The sequence below is a fragment of the Lithobates pipiens genome, unplaced genomic scaffold, assembly GCF_037356315.1.
Source record: "Lithobates pipiens isolate NorthernLeopardFrog02 unplaced genomic scaffold, aLitPip1_a1.2 Scaffold_18, whole genome shotgun sequence".
Lineage (NCBI taxonomy): Eukaryota > Metazoa > Chordata > Amphibia > Anura > Ranidae > Lithobates > Lithobates pipiens.
In genome coordinates, this window is record NW_027507758.1 from 142,715,990 (window position 1) to 142,736,479 (window position 20,490).

Sequence of the window (20,490 nt, forward strand, 5' to 3'; positions counted from 1 at the left end):
GAGGAACTCTGGGGACTCAAAACTCTTAAGCCACTTTGAGTATCTTGGCTTGCGGTGGATGTATCTGCATGCACAGTGGAAGTGGTGCGTGGTAAGGAGGGGGGTCCAGGTCAACTCTTGCATCGGGGCCCACAAGCTTCAAGCTACGCCTCTGTGTGGTCCGACTGCTGTTTACATAAGTATGCAGGACCTACATGCGTGTTTACATTTGTGCATGAGCATGGGTGTATGGGGCACTTAATTCTTAGATTTTTACATTGTACTTTTTGGCTGTGGCATATCCTGTTTTTTTGAGAAATCTGGGGACAATTGTGCCCATATCTCTCCTCTGGCCTCCAAAGCATGTGATCAAAGCAAGATCAGTTTGATCAGATGCTGTACAAGCCAGTAATGGCTTCTAATCAAACCAAAAGTAATGTAACAGAAGAGGGGAAGGAACTCACGGTGATTGCGATTAGAGCGGTTATATCGGTTCCCGGCTCCCCATGGGACAGGAGATCCCAGTAAAGGTGGAGGGAGGGGAGGTCCCCCTTCCACCATCTGTAAAAGTGATCGAGAGGCTGTAGAGCCACTTGGATATTTTTTTCCAAATAGGGGGATACGCTCACAGAAAAAGAAGAATACCCAGACCATTGTTGTAACTGCACTGATCCTGATCCTTGCTGAACTTGAATCCATGTATGACTAGCTTTAGTTTGCCTCTGTAGATACCCTGTGCTGTTATTAAGGACATAACAGGCCCCTGTGCACAGGTTGCATCCCACACTGTGTATTTTCGGTCTAGGAATGACATATAGCACTGCGTGTCACCAGCCCACAGATCAGGTGGCACACTGGATATGGCAGTGGTACACACATGAAAGGAGAATGGGAAACAGTCCATTATAAAACATTTTTATAAGAAATGCTCTTTTCAGATGGGCGTTCCAATCAGGTCCACCTATCAATTTTTACGGCTGACTTGATCGGAAAGTCCATTCATCCCTATGGACAAGAAGCTGTACATAGACTTGTGTCCATTTACACCCGCCTACCTCTGGGTTTGATCAGGCCCTTAAAAAAAAAAAAAAAAGGGAGAGGACTCAGTCTTCAGTGTAAGGTGAAGCGGTTCCTGCTGAACTGGCTGATATTCAAACCATGTATGGGCAGGCTGATTGCACCCAAGCTGATTGATCGATGCACTTGGGTACAGCTAGCCTGTTGGATTTTTCATGAGATCATTGCCAGAGGTTATAACCACTAGCAATATTCACTGTGGCTTTCCCTGCGAGGAGAACACAATAGCTTCACGGGATGGACTCCCCCTGGGGGAATTCACCTATTTTCTTTCAACCACAGGTTGAAAATCTAACCATCTATGGCTGGCTTAACAGTCATTGGAGTTGCACCTGCTCTGACTAGATCAGTGATGGCGAACCTTGGCACCCCAGATGTTTTGGAACTACATTTCCCATGATGCTCATGCACTCTGCTGTGTAGTGGAGCATCATGGGAAATGTAGTTCCAAAACATCTGGAGTGCCAAGGTTCGCCATCACTGGACTAGATGCTGCAAGGTTGGAATCAGACCTGCGTTCCAGTGCATTGTGTTTAGAACAAAAAAAAAAAAAAAATAATCTTACACACACTATTTATTTTGAATTAATTTTATTAAATGTTTTGCAACTATATACATATATATATATATATATAAATATAAACTATATATACACTATATACTATACTATATACTACTAATTATATATAAACATATACTATATAAACTATATACATAATTTCTTCTGCCATGATGCACTACAATGCAATGCATGGTGCTCGTAGTGATACCGGTGTTTAGAAAGTCTCTAGCACTCAAAAAGATTATTCCCACTTATTGTGAAAACATTTCATATTATTCCAGCCACTGTTTTATTGCTGGTTCAACAGTACCAGATGATAAAAAACAAAAACAAAAAAAAAAAAACTGGCCTCCAACCAGCCCAACACACGGCCCACTCTTCTGGAGCTTGAACAGCCCACCCTTCTGGAGGCTGACCGGCCCATTCAATACTGCTCATTGTGGCAGGCCTGCCGTGTGAGATGTGTCTGCAGTAAATCTCGCCTTCATCTGCAATAAAGAAAGAGGAATTGGATTTAGCATCTTTACCTACATTTCATATTTTTTTCTTTATAAAACATTAAATTATGAAGAAAAAAGTTTAAAGCTCCACTGCCAGGGACAAATAGTACACCTGATATGACAGTGACACAGGAAAAACTGTTGTTGTCCTTTGTATAAAAATGCTGGTTGCCTGGCAGTTATGCTGACCCACTAAAATTCCATGATTGGAAGATTGGAAGCCAACAACAAGTATTTTTAGCAGCATAATAAAACAGCATCTACCAAACATAGGTAATTGCTGTGGGCACATTGTGTGGGCGGGTAAGCGATTACACGTTGTTGATCACGTGTTGGGGTGTCAGATCATTCTATCAACTGAATATCTATCATACAGATACTACCCAGTATTCATATCACAGCTTATGGACTATCTCTGTTTTTGCATGTTTATTGTTTGCACATTGCTACTCTCTGGATATGTAATATATAACGTATTTATCGGCGTATAATACGCACTTTTTCCCCCTTAAAATCAGGTGAAAATCGTGGGTTGCGTGTTATACGCCAATCCCTGCTGTCTGGATGAGCGAGTGCCGCCGATATACACATAGCCGAGTATACTGTGTACTCGGCTAGGCTCGGCTCTGCTCGCAGTCACGCCCAGTCCCGCCATTGGACCTGTGTTATGTCCATCATAGGATCTGGTCCAAGGGGCGGGACTGGGCGGGATTGCAAGCCGAGTACATAGGACATCCAGCTCTGTGTATCTCGGCGTCGGTCATTTCTAAACGATAAGGCTGCCATGACACTGGGCAAGGCTGCAGATGGACACTGATAAGGCTGCATTGATGGGCATTTAAATGTAAGTTTTTTTTCCTTAACCACTTCCCGACGGCACACGCCGATGTATGTCGGCAGAATGGCACGGGCAGGCAAATGGGCGTACCTATACGTCCCTTTAAATTTGCCGCCCTGCCATCTGCGTGCTGGTTGGGACCCCCGTGAGTCCGGTCACGCGGACTCAATCGCCACGGGCATACCCGCGATCGTCTCACGGGGCGGCTGAACTGGGAGATGCCGTTGTAAACAGCATCTCCCCATTCTGCCTAGCAACAAGTGACGCTGATCTCTGCTCCATGTGATTGGAGCAGAGATCAGTGTTCACTAAAAGAAAGCCCAGCCCCCAACAGTTAGTAACACGCCCCTAGGAACACTTAACCCCTACACTGCCACCCACTGGTTAACCCCTTCACTGCCAGTGTCATTTACACAGGAATCACTGCATTTGTAGAGCAGCGATTGCTGTATAAATGACAATGGTCCCAAAAATGTGTCAAAAATGTGCAATGTGTCCGCCATAATGTCACAGTCACAATAAAAAAAAAAAAAAAAAAAAATAAAAAGAAATCGCTGATTGCCGCCATTACTAGTAAAAAAAAAAATTATTAATAAAAATGCCATAAAACTATCCCCTATCTTGTAAACACTATAACTTTTGCGCAAACCAATCAATAAATCGCTTATTGCGTTTTTTTTAACCAAAAATATGTAGAAGAATACGTATCGGCCTAAACTGAGGGAAAAAAAATTTGATATATTTGGGGAATATTTATTATAACAAAAAGTAAAAAATAATGCTTTTTTTTTTCAATATTGTCGCTCTATTTTTGTTTATAGTGCAAAAAATAAAAACCGCAGGGGTAATCAAATACCACCAAAAGAAGGCTCTATTTGTGGGAAAAAAGGACGTCAATTTTGTTTGGGAGCCACGTCACATGACCGTGCAATTGTCAGTTAAAACGTTGCAGTGCCGAATCGCAAAAAGTGGTCTGGTCTTAAGCCAGCAAAATGGTCTGGGGCTGAAGTGGTTAAACTTCCCTCCTAAACTTGGGGTGCATGTTATACACAGGTGCGAGTTATCCCCCAATAAATATGGTATGGGTATTGTTTGTTTATGTTATCGCATTACCTAGCACCACTATTTACTTTTAACCTATGTTTGGTAGATGCTGTTTTATTATATAGTGGCTGCTCTATATATATATCAAGGTTCTCTTTTGTGCAGTGATAAGATTTTAGGTAGCGGCTCATTGTGGTATGGTTGTGTATTATTTTTAGCAATATGATGATGCACTTTCATAGTTAAATGAGTGGCCAGGTCACAAAGGAAGTTGTGACAGGAAGTAGTGGTGTTACCTGCCTGGCTGTACATTGTGGCCGGGGTTTGTGAATCATCACACCAGCTAAGCAGAGGCTTTGTTGGGGGGGGGGGGGGGGGGCACTGCAGAAAGGAGACAATTTCTTCACTTTCGGGCTGAGAGCTCTGCTGTTTCTTATAACTTAACTAAAATCCCAGAATCTTTTATATCAATCTAATGGGTTGCTCTGGTGAATTTATATAGCAGAGGCTGGGACTGAAGAATTGGCTCAGGTGAGGACAGCTCTGGATGTTTGGACAGGTAAGTGTCTTTGTATTAAAAGTTAGCAGCTATAGTATTTGTAGCTGCTGACTTATTTTTTTGGGGGGAGACTGGAGCGCCCCTCTTTAAAGTCCGGCACCTTGGGCTGCAAGGGCTGGGACAGTGATAATAATGGGGGATTTTAACTACCCAGAAATTGACTGGGGTAATGGCACTGCTGGGACAGTTAAAGGGCAAAAATTTGTAAACCTATTACAGGACAATTTTATGGTACAGTTTATTGAGGCCCCAAATAGGAATGATGCTCTGTTGGACCTGGTAATCTCAAACCATGCAGAACGTATTACTAATGTTCAGATAAAGGAAAATCTGGGTAGCAGTGACCATAACATGATTTCATTTGATGTTAGCTGTAAGCAAAAATCACATACAGGAAAGATAAAAACACTTAATTTCAAGAGAGCAAATTTTCCAAGGATGAGGGCCGCTCTCCAGGACTTAGACTGGGAGAGAATATTGGCACCAATGGGCACAGAACAGAAATGGGAATTCTTCAAAAAGCTTGTTTGTGATCTCACGGCAAAGTATATTCCCATGGGCAATAAGTTTAAAAGGTTAAAAATAAAGCCGATGTGGCTCACGGCCAAAGTTAAAAAAGCTATAAACTATAAAAAAAGAGCTTTCAAAAAATATAAAAATGAAGGAACGCTAGTGTCATTTAAATGTTACAAGGAATATAACAGAATATGTAAAAAGGAAATCAAGGATGCAAAAATTCAGAATGAAAGACAGATTGCAAGACAGTAGGACAAACCCCCAAAAATTCTTCAAATATATTAATAGTAAAAAGGTTAAGTCTGAGCATGTAGGCCCTTTGCAAAATAATCTGGAGTGGGTGACTGGGGACAAAGAGAAGGCTAACTTATTAAATACTTTCTTCAGCTCTGTGTATACAAAGGAGCATGGGGGAGCTCATGTCCATAATGGGGGTGGTAGTGACACAGCCCCAAATCCACAATGGCTCAAAAGTGATATGGTCCAGAAATATTTGGACAGAATAAAAGGTGGATAAAGCACCTGGACCTGATGGCATCCACCCACGGATCCTAAAAGAATTGAGCTCTGTAATTTCAAAGCCATTGTATCTAATTTTTAGGGACTCATTAATGACAGGAATAGTACCACTGGATTGGCGCAGGGCCAATGTGGTGCCTATATTTAAAAAGGGAACAAAGTCTTTACCAAGTAATTATAGACCCGTTAGTTTAACTTCTATAGTTGGGAAGATACTGGAGGGATTAATAAAAGACCACATAGACGAGTTCTTGCAGGAAAAAAATATTTTGAGCAACAGACAGCATGGATTCATGAAAGACAGGAGTTGTCAGACAAACCTGATTTCTTTTTATGAGGTGGTAAGTAAAACCTTGGACAGAGGGGTGGCGGTGGACGTGATATATTTGGATTTTGCAAAAGCGTTCGATACAGTTCCGCACACACGGCTCATGTGTAAGGTAAAGTCTACAGGTTTGGAAACATCAGTTTGTAGATGGATAGAAAACTGGCTTAATGACAGAATTCAGAGAGTAGTGGTTAATGATTCTTACTCTGAATGGTCTAAGGTTATGAGTGGTGTACCCCAAGGTTCAGTGCTGGGACCCTTGCTTTTTAATATCTTTATAAATGATATTGGGTCTGGGATCAAGAGTAACATTTCCGTCTTTGCAGATGACACCAATTTACAAGCCGACCTGGATGCTCTGTCTAATTGGGCGACTATGTGGCAGATGAGGTTTAATGTTGAGAAATGTAAGGTTATGCACTTGGGGGCTAAGAATATGCATGCATCATACACACTAGGGGGAGTACAACTGGGGGAATCCATAGTGGAGAAGGATCTGGGGGTTTTGGTAGATCATAAGCTCAATAATAGCATGCAATGCCAAGCTGCGGTTTCCAAAGCGAGCAAAGTCCTTTCCTGTATTAAGAGAGGTATGTACTCCAGAGAGAGAGAGACATAATTTTGCCCCTGTTCAAATCGTTAGTAAGACCTCATCTGGAATATGCCGTTCAGTTTTGGGCACCAGTTCTCAAAAAGGATATCGGGAACTGGAGAAAGTGCAGAGAAGGGCAACCAAACTGATAAGAGGCATGGAGGAACTCAGCTATGAGGAAAGATTAGAGGAACTGAATTTATTCGCTCTTGATAAGAGGAGATTAAGGGGGATTTGATAAACATGTACAAATATATAAGGGGTCCATATAGGGAATTTGGTGTCGAGTTATTCACTTTACAGTCAACAATGAGGACAAGGGGGCACTCTTTACATCTAGAGGAGAAGAGATTTCATCTCCAAATACGGAAAGGTTTCTTCACAGTAAGAGCTATGAAAATGTGGAATAGACTCCCTGCAGAGGTGGTTATGGCCAGCTCAGTAGATTGCTTTAAGAAAGGCCTGGATTATTTCCTAAGTGTACGCAATATAACTGGGTACTAAAATTTATAGGTAAAGTTGATCCGGGGAAAATCCGATTGCCTCTCGGGGGATCAGGAAGGAATTTTTTCCCCCGCTTTAGCAAATTGGATCATGCTCTGCTGGGGTTTTTTGCCTTCCTCTGGATCAACTGTGGGTATAGAATTGGGTATATGGGCTGGTATATTTATATATATATATATATATATATATATATATATATATTCTTTTTTTTTTTTTTTTTTTTTTGGTTGAACTGGATGGACTTGTGTCTTTTTTCAACCTGACTAACTATGTAACTATGTAACTATGTAACCTTGCAAAACCTTGGGATCAGTGGACATGCTTCCTACTAGTGTGTTTTTTTTGTTTTTTTCTTTAGCCATGACACTTCAGCTCTCTTAAAGGGGTTCAATTAAAGTGCTCATAAAGGCAGAGGGATTTTATCTTGCTGCATTTCAAAAAAAAAAACAAAAAAAAATAAAAAAACTGCATGCAGCTCCCCCCAGCCCCCCTAAATACATAGCTAAACCTGATCCTGATCCAGCAATGTGCACAAGAGCCAAGGCTCTCTTGCTCCTCACTGGCTTAGTATAAAAAAAAAAAAAAAGAAGCCACAAAAAAAGCCAATGCTGTAAAAAAACATTGCAAAAAGGTTGAAAAACTCACTGCAAAGCTGCTGGCATTTTTATACCATTATTATAACACCCAATGTATATGAGGCAGCTTATTTTTTTTGTCTTTCTCAGCATTGCACAGAGTAGGTAAAACATAAAGGAACAAGCTTTACCATCATTGTAATGTATGGCATTGGTTTAATGACCTGCGTCTTGTAGAACGACTCCTATCGTAAATGGAAATACATTCTGCGCCTACAATGGCTTGCTACATGTGCAGCTAATATTTTTATTTTTTGGGAACTATGTATATGTGTTATGTGGCGTAACAAGGGGTTAAACGTGTATGCGGGTATCCTTTTCTTTCCATATTGTAAATCTCTGCCATCTTGCTGGGTGGCACTGAGGTCATCAGTCCAGCCTGTAATAAGTGGCATGCAAGGCTTGTTAAAAAAATTTAGTAAGTAGGTGACAGTTGGAAAAAGAGGGGGGGGAGGACTTTGTGGAACGTTTCGCCGAATGCTTCACGAAATATCATCGTTTTTGCAGTGAAATTTGTCACAAAACATTTTTTGAAAAAAAAATCATTTATGAAAAAATAATTTTTGAAAAAAAAAAAAAAAAAAAACATTTATGAAAACAAAATATGAAAAAAATGTTTTGAACAAAAAAAACATTTATGAAAACAAAATATGAAAAAAATGTTTTGAACAAAAAAAACATTTATGAAACATAAAAAAAAAAAAAAAAAAAAAACTGACAAGACTGACCTATCTGACATACACAGATTGTTGCTGCTCAGTTTTACCTGTGTTGGAGTTGCGGGATAGAAGAGCCGACCGTGTTCTCGTTGTTGGACGAGTGTGATGTCCATCATAGGAGTCGGTCCGGAGGTTGGACTTTTTCTACATCACTTCTCTCTATACACCCATCTCTCTATATCCTTGTCCCCTCCTATCCTCTATCTCCCCCATCCTTGTCCTCTCCTCTATCCCTCCCATCTATCTCTTTGTCCCCTCCTCCATCGCCCTAAACACCCCACCTGCTTAATCCCTATCTCTCTTCCCTCTCTATTTCCCTGTCCCCTCCTCTATTTCCCTAACTTCCCCTCTACCCCCTCCCTCTATCCCCCTGTCCCAATGGTGGCATAATCCATTATGCAGACGAAGTTCAAGACGAGCGCCAATCAGTGCCAAGCCCTGCTGTCTGGATATAAAGCAGGTTGGGAATAATTTCTTCTCTCTGCCAGTAAGGACCATTGTCGTGGTCTGAACGTTGGTCCATGGTGGACATTTCTTCTTCTCTCTGCCAGGAATGACTGACTCTTATATGGCCTTTTTCAGTAAACTCTATATTCCAGTATAGGATAATGCAGAGCCGCCTTGGCAATTGCAGACCATTAAGATCCACACAGTAGCTGAGATTATTTATCAGGAGGGTGGCGGCTGCGATCCACTCAGAGAGGACATCGATGTCGAACAATATTTCCTCCCATTCAGGGGTCCAGATTTCACGGTTAATAAACAAACAAAAGAGTGCGGCAAAAATAATAGTCATGATGGCGTTAACAATTCTAATGAGGAACATGAGCTTGAGCTATAAGCATTGAGCTTATACTGCAATGTAGCCAGACAGATGTTATGTATTGTCGCTCCTCCAAAGGACAGGACTGTCCCGATCCTATTTGGCAATGGCTTGGAATTCACTGGGTTTGCGCCAACCAAAAATGTTCCAACGCAGCTGATCAGATTGCTAAGATGGCGTTCCGCGCCCGGGGGTGGCGATTCTCTGATCCTATGGAGAGGTGTTTGTACATATAGTACTTGATGATGGCATCAAAAGCAGCCGCCAATGCTAGAACACCAAAGAAAATGGACTTCTCCGGTTCGAAGCATCCGGTATTGCTGATGTACAATACATAGGTATCATAATGATAATTTTCAATGGTGAGGACAAATGTAGTTATTAATCCCACACTGACCAAAATGGCCCAAATAATTGGTAGAAAAACCAATCTGTTCATTTTTAAATTCAAATATGATTTGAAGTGAAAATGAAGTGGTTCAACTCAATACAACATGGAGCTGATTAATCTGTGTGCTTTCTCTAAGCTCTACAACTGTAGACTGAGGCTGGTAGCTGTGTGTGTGCTCTTATATTGGAAGTCCAGTTCGAAGCATCCGGTATTGCTGATATACAATACATAGGTATCATAATGGTAATTTTCAATGATGAGGACAAATGTTGTTATTAATCCCACACAACCAAAAATGTTCCAACGCAGCTGATCAATCCGATTGCTAAGATGGCGTTCTGCGCCAGGGGGTGGCGATTCTCCGAGCCTATGGAGAGGAAAAAATTTTTGGGGGAAAAATTATTTTTTGGAAAAAAAAAATAATAATTTTTGAAAAAAAAATGTATTTATACTTTTTAAAACATCAAGCTTTTTAACACTTTTCACAGTTACTAGAGCCACTCCAACCACACAACAGTCACTCAAGCCACTCCACCCAGTTACTACGCCCCCTCCAGTAGGTGGAGGCAAGAACACATCACACAATTTCCCCAGAAATTGTAGCTTCTCTAGTTACCATTGTTCTTTGAAGGCAGCACAGTTTCCAATTAAGTTGTGTCAGTAAAAGCCACACAGCAAAATTTAAAAGGCACCTTCATTCTGCATGAGTAAATTGTATTCCGTCATTTTTTCCCAGTTGCTAATTATCACTAACATTTGCCTAACCTCTTGCCAACTGCATAATGCATATACGAGGCCGCAAAAAAAAGGGGGGGCTTTAACCCAAGCTGTCGCACATACACATGCTCCTGCAACACTCATCGTATGTCACCCATAGCATGGCCTTAGTGCGGTTGGATGGAGCGTAGTGCAGTGGCAGTAACACACTCAGTCCAGATGTAATTGAAAGATGACATTAGCGTGCAGAGGAGCAGGTCTCAACTGAACTGGAATGCGGAATGCGGCCTGGCCAGTCTGAGCCCAAGTGGGGAAGTTTCCAGGAAGAGTGGTGGATCCCTATGCTTTCCCTACTTGTCTTGAACTATTCCCTACCACTAATACTGTCCCTGACAGACGGGTGACCTGTCCCTACACTACCCACACACTAAATGTGTGCCAAACTCAGGAGCCAGGGTCTTGAATAGACTCTGCCTGATCTAGGATGTCCGCCAGAGTCAAATTGGCTGTCGGCATCCAACCAGATTGCTGCCGCTATGTCCCAGGAAACCATAGAGGAACCATGTTCCTCCTGGCTTCCTCTCTCTCTGTCCACTGCCAATGCATTTAAGGCCAACTTCAGTGGAGAAAACAGACTCAGTGCTCACATGATAGAGAAGCCATGCCACCTCCTGGACATTAAAGCCCATGGTGGCCATGTTGAAATTTTAAAGTATTTCTAAACCCAAAAACGTAAACATATTATATTGCAGCATATCCGTTCTTAAATGTGGTGGCTATATTCGCTTCTTTTTCCAGGCTTTATTTCCTTCATTTTCACCTGGTGATCCTGCTAGTACCTCACTCCCTGTCTTATTCCCTGTACACACGGTCGGACATTCCAACGTCAAAAACGTCACGATTTTGGCCCAAACTTGTCTTGCATACACACGGTCGCACAAAGTTGTCGGAAAATCCGATCGTTCAGAATGAGGTGACGTAGAACACATACGACGTGACTATAAAGAGGGCAGTAGCCAATAGCTTTTGTTTCGTAATTTATTCTGAGCATGTGTGGCACTTTGTCCGCCGGAATTGTCTACACACGTTTGGAATTTAAACGATCGGATTTTGTTGTCGGAAGATTTTAAATCCTGCTCTCAAACTTTGTGTGTCCGAAATTCCAACGGAAAAAGTCCAATAGAGCCCACACACGATTGGATTTTCAGACAACAAGATCCGATCGCACATTTTCCATGAGAAAGTCCGACTGTGTGTACAGGGCATTAGAGTGACAATGCTCATACACTGTACTCTATGGGGGAGCTCTGTTGTCACCTTAGTTACACCCTGGTTGCCATTGAATTGTACTGTTTCTCAGTAAGAAGCTAGCAGAAAAAGAAATGGCTGTTTGCCCACTGTAAATAAGGTTTGGCTTGTGTATATGTTATGTTTTTTATTGTTATTCATTTGCAATATTTTTTTCCCACGAAAGTGGAGTTACATTTTAATGTCAGAGTAATTGCTTTATAAATACGCCCTAGTGCTAGTGCTAACTGCTGTCAGAGTATGGTAGAATTGCACATAGGTACTCCCAATTAGCGCCCCACTGTTCTTTCTTTGGCATATTTTTTTTTTTTTTTTTTTTATGCAGAGGTTCTGTAGGGCTTGTAGTGAAAGCATGAATTGTCCTTTACATTTTAGGGTCCTTCAAACACTTTACTTTGTACTCAGATTTGAACCCATGCTCTTTCCAAACATTTATTATTCCTAATCTCCTTAGCTGTTCCCGACATTCTCTTTTCATGGGTTTTGTCAAAAAACATAATAAACGCTGCTAACTAGGAAAAAAACGCAGTGAAACTCATTTCCACAATGTTCATTTCTAGACAGCTTTGTCTAATTGGAATTTCATTCGGGACCATAAAAATGGTTCTGAAAAGATTGAAATGGGTGAATGAAAGCAAGGGAAAGGCTTCCAAAATATCAGTAGGTACACAACTGAAAATAAACACACCGTGCCTCTTTCAAACTTATATTGCATACACTGTGTGCACTGTGTGATAATGCAGGGAACATGATAAAAAACAGTGATGCTCCTAAACCTACAGTTGGCCATCTTTTTTATTAAATCATATGACTCAGATTTTCACAAATAAATAGCAGAAAAGATTCTGTGGTGTCTACAGAGCTACAGTTAAAGGAAAAGGTATGTGCTGCATCACTGTTCTAAATACATCTTTAGAATGGATATTGCATAAATGCTTTTTTTCAGACACAGACAGAAAAATAAAACCTAAGGGGTGCAGCCATATGTTAACTGGAGCTCCACTTTAAGTTATATCTGATCAGAAGATACAATTATAGGAGTAATACTGCTATGAAAACATTTGATTGGTGTTCCACTTTAAAAATTACATATAGATGTATGATCCATTATCCATTGTTTAACAGATAATACAAGGATATGTTGCTCCAACATCTCATATTCCTGATATGTGGCTGTTGTACTTGTATGAAAATGTATCCTGTCCTCTATGTATTGCTTCCTTTGTGCGAAATATCTGGTGTTATTGGCCCCCTGGTTTCCTATTTCAAACTGACCATGCTACACACGAGGGCACATCCATCTCAGCATGGTCAGTTTTCTGGCTGTATTGGGAGCACAGCTTACCTGTCCTCCAATGGCCAAGACTTTTAATGACATGCCCCACCCCCTTTCTGCAAAGTTGCAAAGTCATGCACTGGTAATCAGTGTACTGACGTTTCTCTACCCCCAGCTCACTAATAAAAAAGGTATTTATAATGATTGAGATATATATATATATATATATATATATATATATATATATATATATATATATATATATATAGACAGATAGATCTCTCTCTCTCTCTCTCTCTCTCTCTCTCTCTCTCTCTCTCTATCTATACACATATATATCAGACCCTCATTTTTTTTTACACATACTGCAAGTGTAGCAATGACCCCTAAAGAAGCTGCTGAAAATAACTGGGTCCCCCTTACCTGGCAGGAGTGCCAGAGTAGCTGGCTGGCAAAGTCTACTCTTTAGGTGGATGAAGCTGGGTGTCGCAGTCCTATGAATGGGGTACTGAAGCAGCTTGGCACCAGAGCAGAAGATGGTAGCAGAGCTGGTATACAGGCAGCGACCACCAGCAGCCTGGCAACAAGGGGCCGAGTCAGCAGAGCAAGTCCAGGAAGCAGGCCAAATTTGGTAATAACTGGGCAGAGCAGTACAGACTCAGCAGGCAAAGACAAGTTCAGTAAACAGGCTGAGGTCAGAGAGATCAGATGAACAAGGTTAAGGCAGGAGGAAAGGAAAAGAAAGCCGGGTCATACACAGTTTAGCGGGCTCAAAGGATCAGGTCTCAGGAATACAGGTACAGGCTGAAGACCATTCAGCAACTGCTCATGGTGACAGACTAGTTTAAAAAGGCCACTGGTGCCAAGTACACACACTATGTCAATGTGAGTACGATGAACTGGAATAGTACATCTATTTACCCTTTGTCTAGAAGTATTAGCATGTGAGCAATGCACACAGTAATATGAGCACAAGCCTGCACTGGTTTTCTGGTGCTGGGAATCTGGTTTACATTCCAGCAAGTTTTCGTCTCAATTAAAACACCCCTTCCACATTGTCTTAGGAAAACATGAACAGCTGAGGCCTGCTGTGTGCTCGGAGGGGGGAGGGGGGTTGGGCATGCTGTCACCCAAGAGTATCTGGTGTCAACTCACACAGAGAGAAATGTCTCATGTAGTTAGCAGAGGAAGGAGATAGTAGAGAAATTACACTCATGAAAAATGAACAATGCATATCCTTCTATAGTGTGTACTTGTCTCAATTCAAAGCAATATCTGAGGTTTACAACCATATTAATGTGCTACCAAAGAGCCCTCAGATCATATGCTATTGCACCAAAGACCCTCAATGGGGCTTCTAACAAATTGTAAAAACAAAATAATAAAAATAAATAAATAAATAAAAAATTGTTAATAGTAATAACAAAAATAATAAATAAAAAAAACTACTGACACAAATCCCATCCATGCATGTTTGAGCTTTGAGGTGCACACCCTAATGCAAAGGGCCGCGCACACCTATGCCTCAGATGCAGCACTAACCCACTCCCCATTGAGGTTACATTCAGTTTTGTGCGCTCAGCACCGACAACAAGTTCTTTTCTCAGCTTAGATTTCATTCTCTGAGATAACGGTTAGAGGTACACTTTAAGTCAGTGACTTTATCCTGTTTTATATGAATTCATTGTCATATTTTGACTTTTCTTGCAGGAGTATTCATCACAAAAGGAGATGTTGGTGTTGGAACCATTGTTGGCTCAGCTGTATTTAACATTCTCTGTATTATTGGAGTGTGTGGACTGTTTGCAGGACAGGTAGGATAAATTTTATTTCTTGAAACACAATAACGTCTAATGTTTTATGATGGATAGAGCGGTGGAACAAAAAAGATTACATATTTTATATTGCTCCCAGGTTTAAATAATGAACTTCCAAGCCTAGAAGGCCATAGCCATACAGGGGTAAAAGAAAAAGCGTTATGTGAATGGACAGACTGCATTGTATGTCTTTGATGTGTATATATAGTGGAATATTAGGTTATATATTATGGGGTTGATTTACTAAAACTGGAGAGTGCAAAATCTGGTGCAACTGTGTATAGAAACCAATCAGCATCCAGGTTTTAAGACCGGTCCACATTGGTCTGACAAGCGCTCCGACTTTGAGAGCACAAGTCGCATAACATTTCAAAATCAATGGTTCCCTATGAGAGCTGTCTTAACTGGTGTGACTTGTGTCGGTCCGACTTTTAAAAAAGGTTCCTGCACTACTCTGGTCCAACTTGGGTCCGATCTCAGTCCACTATATTTGATTGAAGTCGCATGCAGTCAACATCTTAACTGATCTGACTTGTGACATGCGCTTGAGGAATGTTAGCAATGCAAAGGCAGATCCCGGCCTACCCTCATGTGAATTGGTAAAGGGTACATTGTACCGCTACCATTTCACACAAAAAAGTGTCAATAATAGTAAAAAAGACAGGAGACACTTTGGGAAAAGTCTTTTATTAAAAATAAAAACACGCCACTCGACGGACCAAAAAAAAAAAAAGCCGCAACAGCTCCGCCTTCGTGGGAGGCTCCCGCCGAGTGATGCTTCTTCTCGGTGACAGCTGTTATATAGCTGAGGGTGGGGCCATAGGATGTCAGACCTGAAGGGTCTGGTACTGATTTTGGGGGGGACCCCTTACTATTCATACCAGACCCAAAGGGCCTGGTAATGGACTTGGGGGGAACCCATGCCATTTTTTTTCAGTGAGTTTTATCTATATTGCCGAGATTCAACTATTCATTACAGCCGCGATCAGTTTTAAATTCCTTTTTTCCTTTAGAAATGTAATTTTGCTGTGGTACTTTACAGGCATATTATAGACACCCCCCAGGCACAATATTTAAAGGAATATTTCATTTTTATTGTTTCACTTTAAGCATTAGTAAAATCACTGCTCCTGCTCCACTGCTTTTTTTTACATTGATACATGTCCCCTGGGGCAGTACGCGGGTCCCCAAACATTTTTCATGACAATAACTTGCTTATAAGCCTTTAAAATCCCATAGACTTTAACGGTGCTCGTGTGTTCATCCAAATTTTTTGCCTGTTTGCAAGTTCCTGTGCGACCCAAACCGGAGGGGGGGGGGGGGGGGGGGTGTTCGGCTCATCCTTATAATTTTCTAATACCCTTTAATCTTCAACTGAATTCTGTTACATTTTCACATCTAATGGCAAAGGCCTGTGGTCTTTTTCAAACTAGGCTTGCATTTATATCAAAGATTAGCTCCATCAGATGAGATTTTCATATTTACATTTTATTTTTGGCATAGTTTTCTTCCACTTTCTTCTGCATATGAAAACAGCCTATTTTCTACTTATTGTATTTCAAATAGACCTTTCAGTAAACATCAAATTTAGTGAAAACTATAGGTGGGCTGGGTATGTTGCAGGCTGACCATTATGCATCTCAAGGGTTTGGTCAAAAGGTGCTCTGGATCTAAAGCCCCATACACACTATCAGTTTTTCTGCAGAGCTTTTCCTTCAGGTTTACCAAAACCATGTAGTGCGAGCAGGGCAGGACTTAGGGTGGTCGGGGCCCCTGAGCTTGAGTCACTTTCAGGCCCTACCTGCTATACATTACCGTATAACACGCGTCATCGTATAACACGCATCCAAAGTTTAGGAGGGAAGTTTGAGGAAAAAAAACCTTTACATTTAAATGCCCATCAATGCAGCCTTGTCAGTGTCATTTGCAGCCTTGTTGTCATTGCAGTCTTGAAGTTTAAAAATGGTGCCGCAGAGATACAGAGTCCTGTGTATCTTTGCGGCTTTCGGGTCTGCTCGCAGTCCCGAGCGGAGCCGAGAGTAGCTGAGTATACTTGGCTCGGCTCAGTCACAGACATCCCAACTAGGGATGAGCTCCAGTGTATTCGCACACTCCATGTGCAGAGCCCGCCAGGAAGTCGATGCAGCGCTGCACAAATCACAGGCAGTGAGATATTGCCTCGATGTGTGCTGCGTTGCGCTGACTTCCTGGCGGGCTCTGCACACAAAGTGTGTGAACACGCCGGAGCTCATCCCCAACCTGCAAAAACTAATTTCAGGGAGGTGACGCAACAAGACCCCCCACATGACACATTAATATATGTATGAACATTTTCTGTGTATGTGTGTATAATGTCACTCATATGCAACCTATGTCACATATATACACCTCATATCACTCACATACAGCCTATGTAGGCTGTGTGTGTGTGAGTGATGTGAGTTGTATATGTGTAAGACATGGTACAAGAGAGGATCAGAGACTGCAGACAGGGTACAAGGGAGGGAGGATCAGAGACTGCAGACAGGGTACAAGGGAGGGAGGATCAGAGACTGCAGACAGGGTACAAGGGAGGGAGGATCAGAGACTGCAGACAGGGTACAAGGGAGGGAGGATCAGAGACTGCAGACAGGGTACAAGGGAGGGAGGATCAGAGACTGCAGACAGGGTACAAGGGAGGGAGGATCAGAGACTGCAGACAGGGTACAAGGGAGGGAGGATCAGAGACTGCAGACAGGGTACAAGGGAGGATCAGAGACTGCAGACAGGGTACAAGGGAGGATCAGAGACTGCAGACAGGGTACAAGGGAGGGTCAGAGACTGCAGACAGGGTACAAGGGAGGGTCAGAGACTGCAGGCAGGGTACAAGGGAGGGTCAGAGACTGCAGGCAGGGTACAAGGGAGGGTCAGAGACTGCAGGCAGGGTACAAGGGAGGGTCAGAGACTGCAGGCAGGGTACAAGGGAGGGTCAGAGACTGCAGGCAGGGTACAAGGGAGGGTCAGAGACTGCAGGCAGGGTACAAGGGAGGGTCAGAGACTGCAGACAGGGTACAAGGGAGGATCAGAGACTGCAGACAGGGTACAAGGGAGGGTCAGAGACTGCAGACAGGGTACAATGGAGGGTCAGAGACTGCAGACAGGGTACAAGGGAGGGTCAGAGACTGCAGACAGGGTACAAGGGAGGGTCAGAGACTGCAGACAGGGTACAAGGGAGGGTCAGAGACTGCAGACAGGGTACAAGGGAGGGTCAGAGACTGCAGACAGGGTACAAGGGAGGGTCAGAGACTGCAGGCAGGGTACAAGGGAGGGTCAGAGACTGCAGGCAGGGTACAAGGGAGGGTCAGAGACTGCAGACAGGGTACAAGGGAGGGTCAGAGACTGCAGGCAGGGTACAAGGGAGGGTCAGAGACTGCAGACAGGGTACAATGGAGGGTCAGAGACTGCAGACAGGGTACAAGGGAGGGTCAGAGACTGCAGACAGGGTACAAGGGAGGGTCAGAGACTGCAGACAGGGTACAAGGGAGGGTCAGAGACTGCAGACAGGGTACAAGGGAGGGTCAGAGACTGCAGACAGGGTACAAGGGAGGGTCAGAGACTGCAGACAGGGTACAAGGGAGGGTCAGAGACTGCAGACAGGGTACAAGGGAGGGTCAGAGACTGCAGACAGGGTACAAGGGAGGATCACAGACTGCAGACACGGTACAAGAGATGGTCAGAGACTGCAGACACGGTACATGGGATGGTCAGAGACTGCAGACACGGTACATGGGATGGTCAGAGACTGCAGACACGGTACATGGGATGGTCAGAGACTGCAGACACGGTACATGGGATGGTCAGAGACTGCAGACACGGTACATGGGATGGTCAGAGACTGCAGACACGGTATATATATATATATATATATATATATATATATATATATACACATATACACACATATATAGTATTGCAGGGCTGTGACACTCTATTTAAACTGGTTCTGCAAGATCAAATCAGTAATCCTTTGAAAAGTACAACCAAGTGACAAGGCAGCAGCACATTTAATTTCCAAAATAACATTTTTCTTACAAACAGTGATCTGGTCAGGGTTAGTGGAGGACAGTAAACAGTTAATGGGTCTATGAAACTTCTATCCTGAATCAGCAAGAAAATCCTTCACAAAAACATTAAACTATACAGCACATAGAGAGCTCTGGCTAAATAGCTGAGCTGAAATGGTTAACAATCAATAAAGTGTGACCTCACTGGACACAGAATGCCAGGGGCTGCAGGGACTTCCAGAGATCTGATCACAGTGTGCAGCTATAAAGAAAAAACAAAGATTACAGAGGGAGGGGGGGCTGATCAGTAACTTTGCACTGTCTAAAGACACATTTCTGGAAGACACTATCCAGCCAGCATTACATGTGCACTGTGCAGCACTCCCCACCATCTTCTTCCCATTCAGCCAGAATGATGTGTGTGCTCAGTGCTGCAGGATCTTCCCATAGTCATACCTTCCTCTGCTATGTCCTCCTGGGGCTTCAGGTACTGTGTATCTCCCTCCCAGCACCCCCATTCAGCATCTGTGTAGTCAAATGTGGCGGGCTGGAGAGGGGAAGGGGAGTTACACTCTGGTGTCCGTTTATGAAGCAATGATCAGTGGAGATCCAGAGGATCGCCGCTGATCACAGCCCATAAACAGTATATAAACCAGAGATAATCGGGGGGAGATGTGTTTGAACTTGTTCTCCCGCCGATTATCTCCGCACATGGAGAATCCTCATAGACTGACACAGTAACGGTCACTTTATGAAGCTGTGATCTCAGCGCTTCACTTGTGATCTGTGTCAGAATTCACACGCCCCGATTCACCAACTCAGAGGTGGAGAACCGGGGTAGTGAAGAGGGAATCAGGGGGATCTGAGGAGGAAAGAGGAAGATAATTAACTTCCTTATGCCTTGTTCAGACCCCCCAACACTGTAACCATGTCCCCCTGTCATATGTATGTGTATACATATATATACATATATACATATAATGTGTATATGTATATATATATAATGTGTGTGTATATACATGTATATATAATGTCTGTGTGTGTATACATGTATATATTATGTAGGGGGACGCTTTATTTCACTAACATTAATCACACCGCGTGTCAGTGTATTGAGCTGTGATAATTTATCACTGCTTAATATATTGACATCTGTGTGTATGAGTGAATTTCTAGTACTGTAATCTCGTAAAGTCTCACGAGATTCCAGTATTAGGGGCCTTTCTCCAGTGTTAGAAGCGTTTGTAGATCGCTTCACTCCTCCAAGTGTGAAGCGATCTACTCCGCTTCATATAGTGGCACACAGAGGAGAAAGATCTCCTATGTGAATGCCGGAGAATGAAGCAGTGAATAGATTTCACTGCTTCATAAAAGGACACCTCTGTCTGCTGCACAATACACTGACTTTCTCCTCCAGCCCTCACTCTTACACATTTCCTCAGCCCCGCCTACTGTTCACAGCCCCGCCCCCACTGCTCTCGCTGTTCCAAATCTCCTAGGCTAGCAGCTGACAGTGTCCCTCTGAGTGACAGGTTCAGCTATGTATCTTGGCAGGGCTACGGGGCCCCCTATTGGGCGGGGCCCCTGGGCTTGAGCCTAGTCAAGCCTAATAGTAAGTCCGGCCCTGAGTGCGAGGGCCGACCTGATTGCATACAAATTGAAACTCCTAAGGTTTGACCTCATATTATATGGTTTTGGTAAATCTGAAGGAAAAACTCAGCAGAAAAACTGATAGTGTGTATG

General features: G+C 42.8%; 1 protein-coding gene and 1 long non-coding RNA gene across 2 annotated transcripts in view; one reads left to right on the forward strand and one right to left on the reverse strand.

Moving 5' to 3' along the window:
• The window catches only part of SLC24A3 (solute carrier family 24 member 3), a 568,031-nt gene that overhangs the window by 401,069 nt on the left and 146,472 nt on the right, over positions 1 to 20,490 (forward strand). Inside the window, exon 6 of the mRNA XM_077486207.1 lies at positions 14,598 to 14,701. Within this exon, the coding sequence (XP_077342333.1) occupies positions 14,598 to 14,701 (104 nt within the window). The remainder of the gene's footprint in view (positions 1 to 14,597; positions 14,702 to 20,490) is intronic.
• Positions 1,723 to 19,323, reverse strand: LOC143987474 (uncharacterized). Its single transcript, XR_013276649.1, has 3 exons — positions 19,204 to 19,323; positions 8,420 to 9,953; positions 1,723 to 2,106 (listed from the first exon to the last, which is right to left on the reverse strand). It is a non-coding gene; the product is annotated as an uncharacterized LOC143987474 (long non-coding RNA).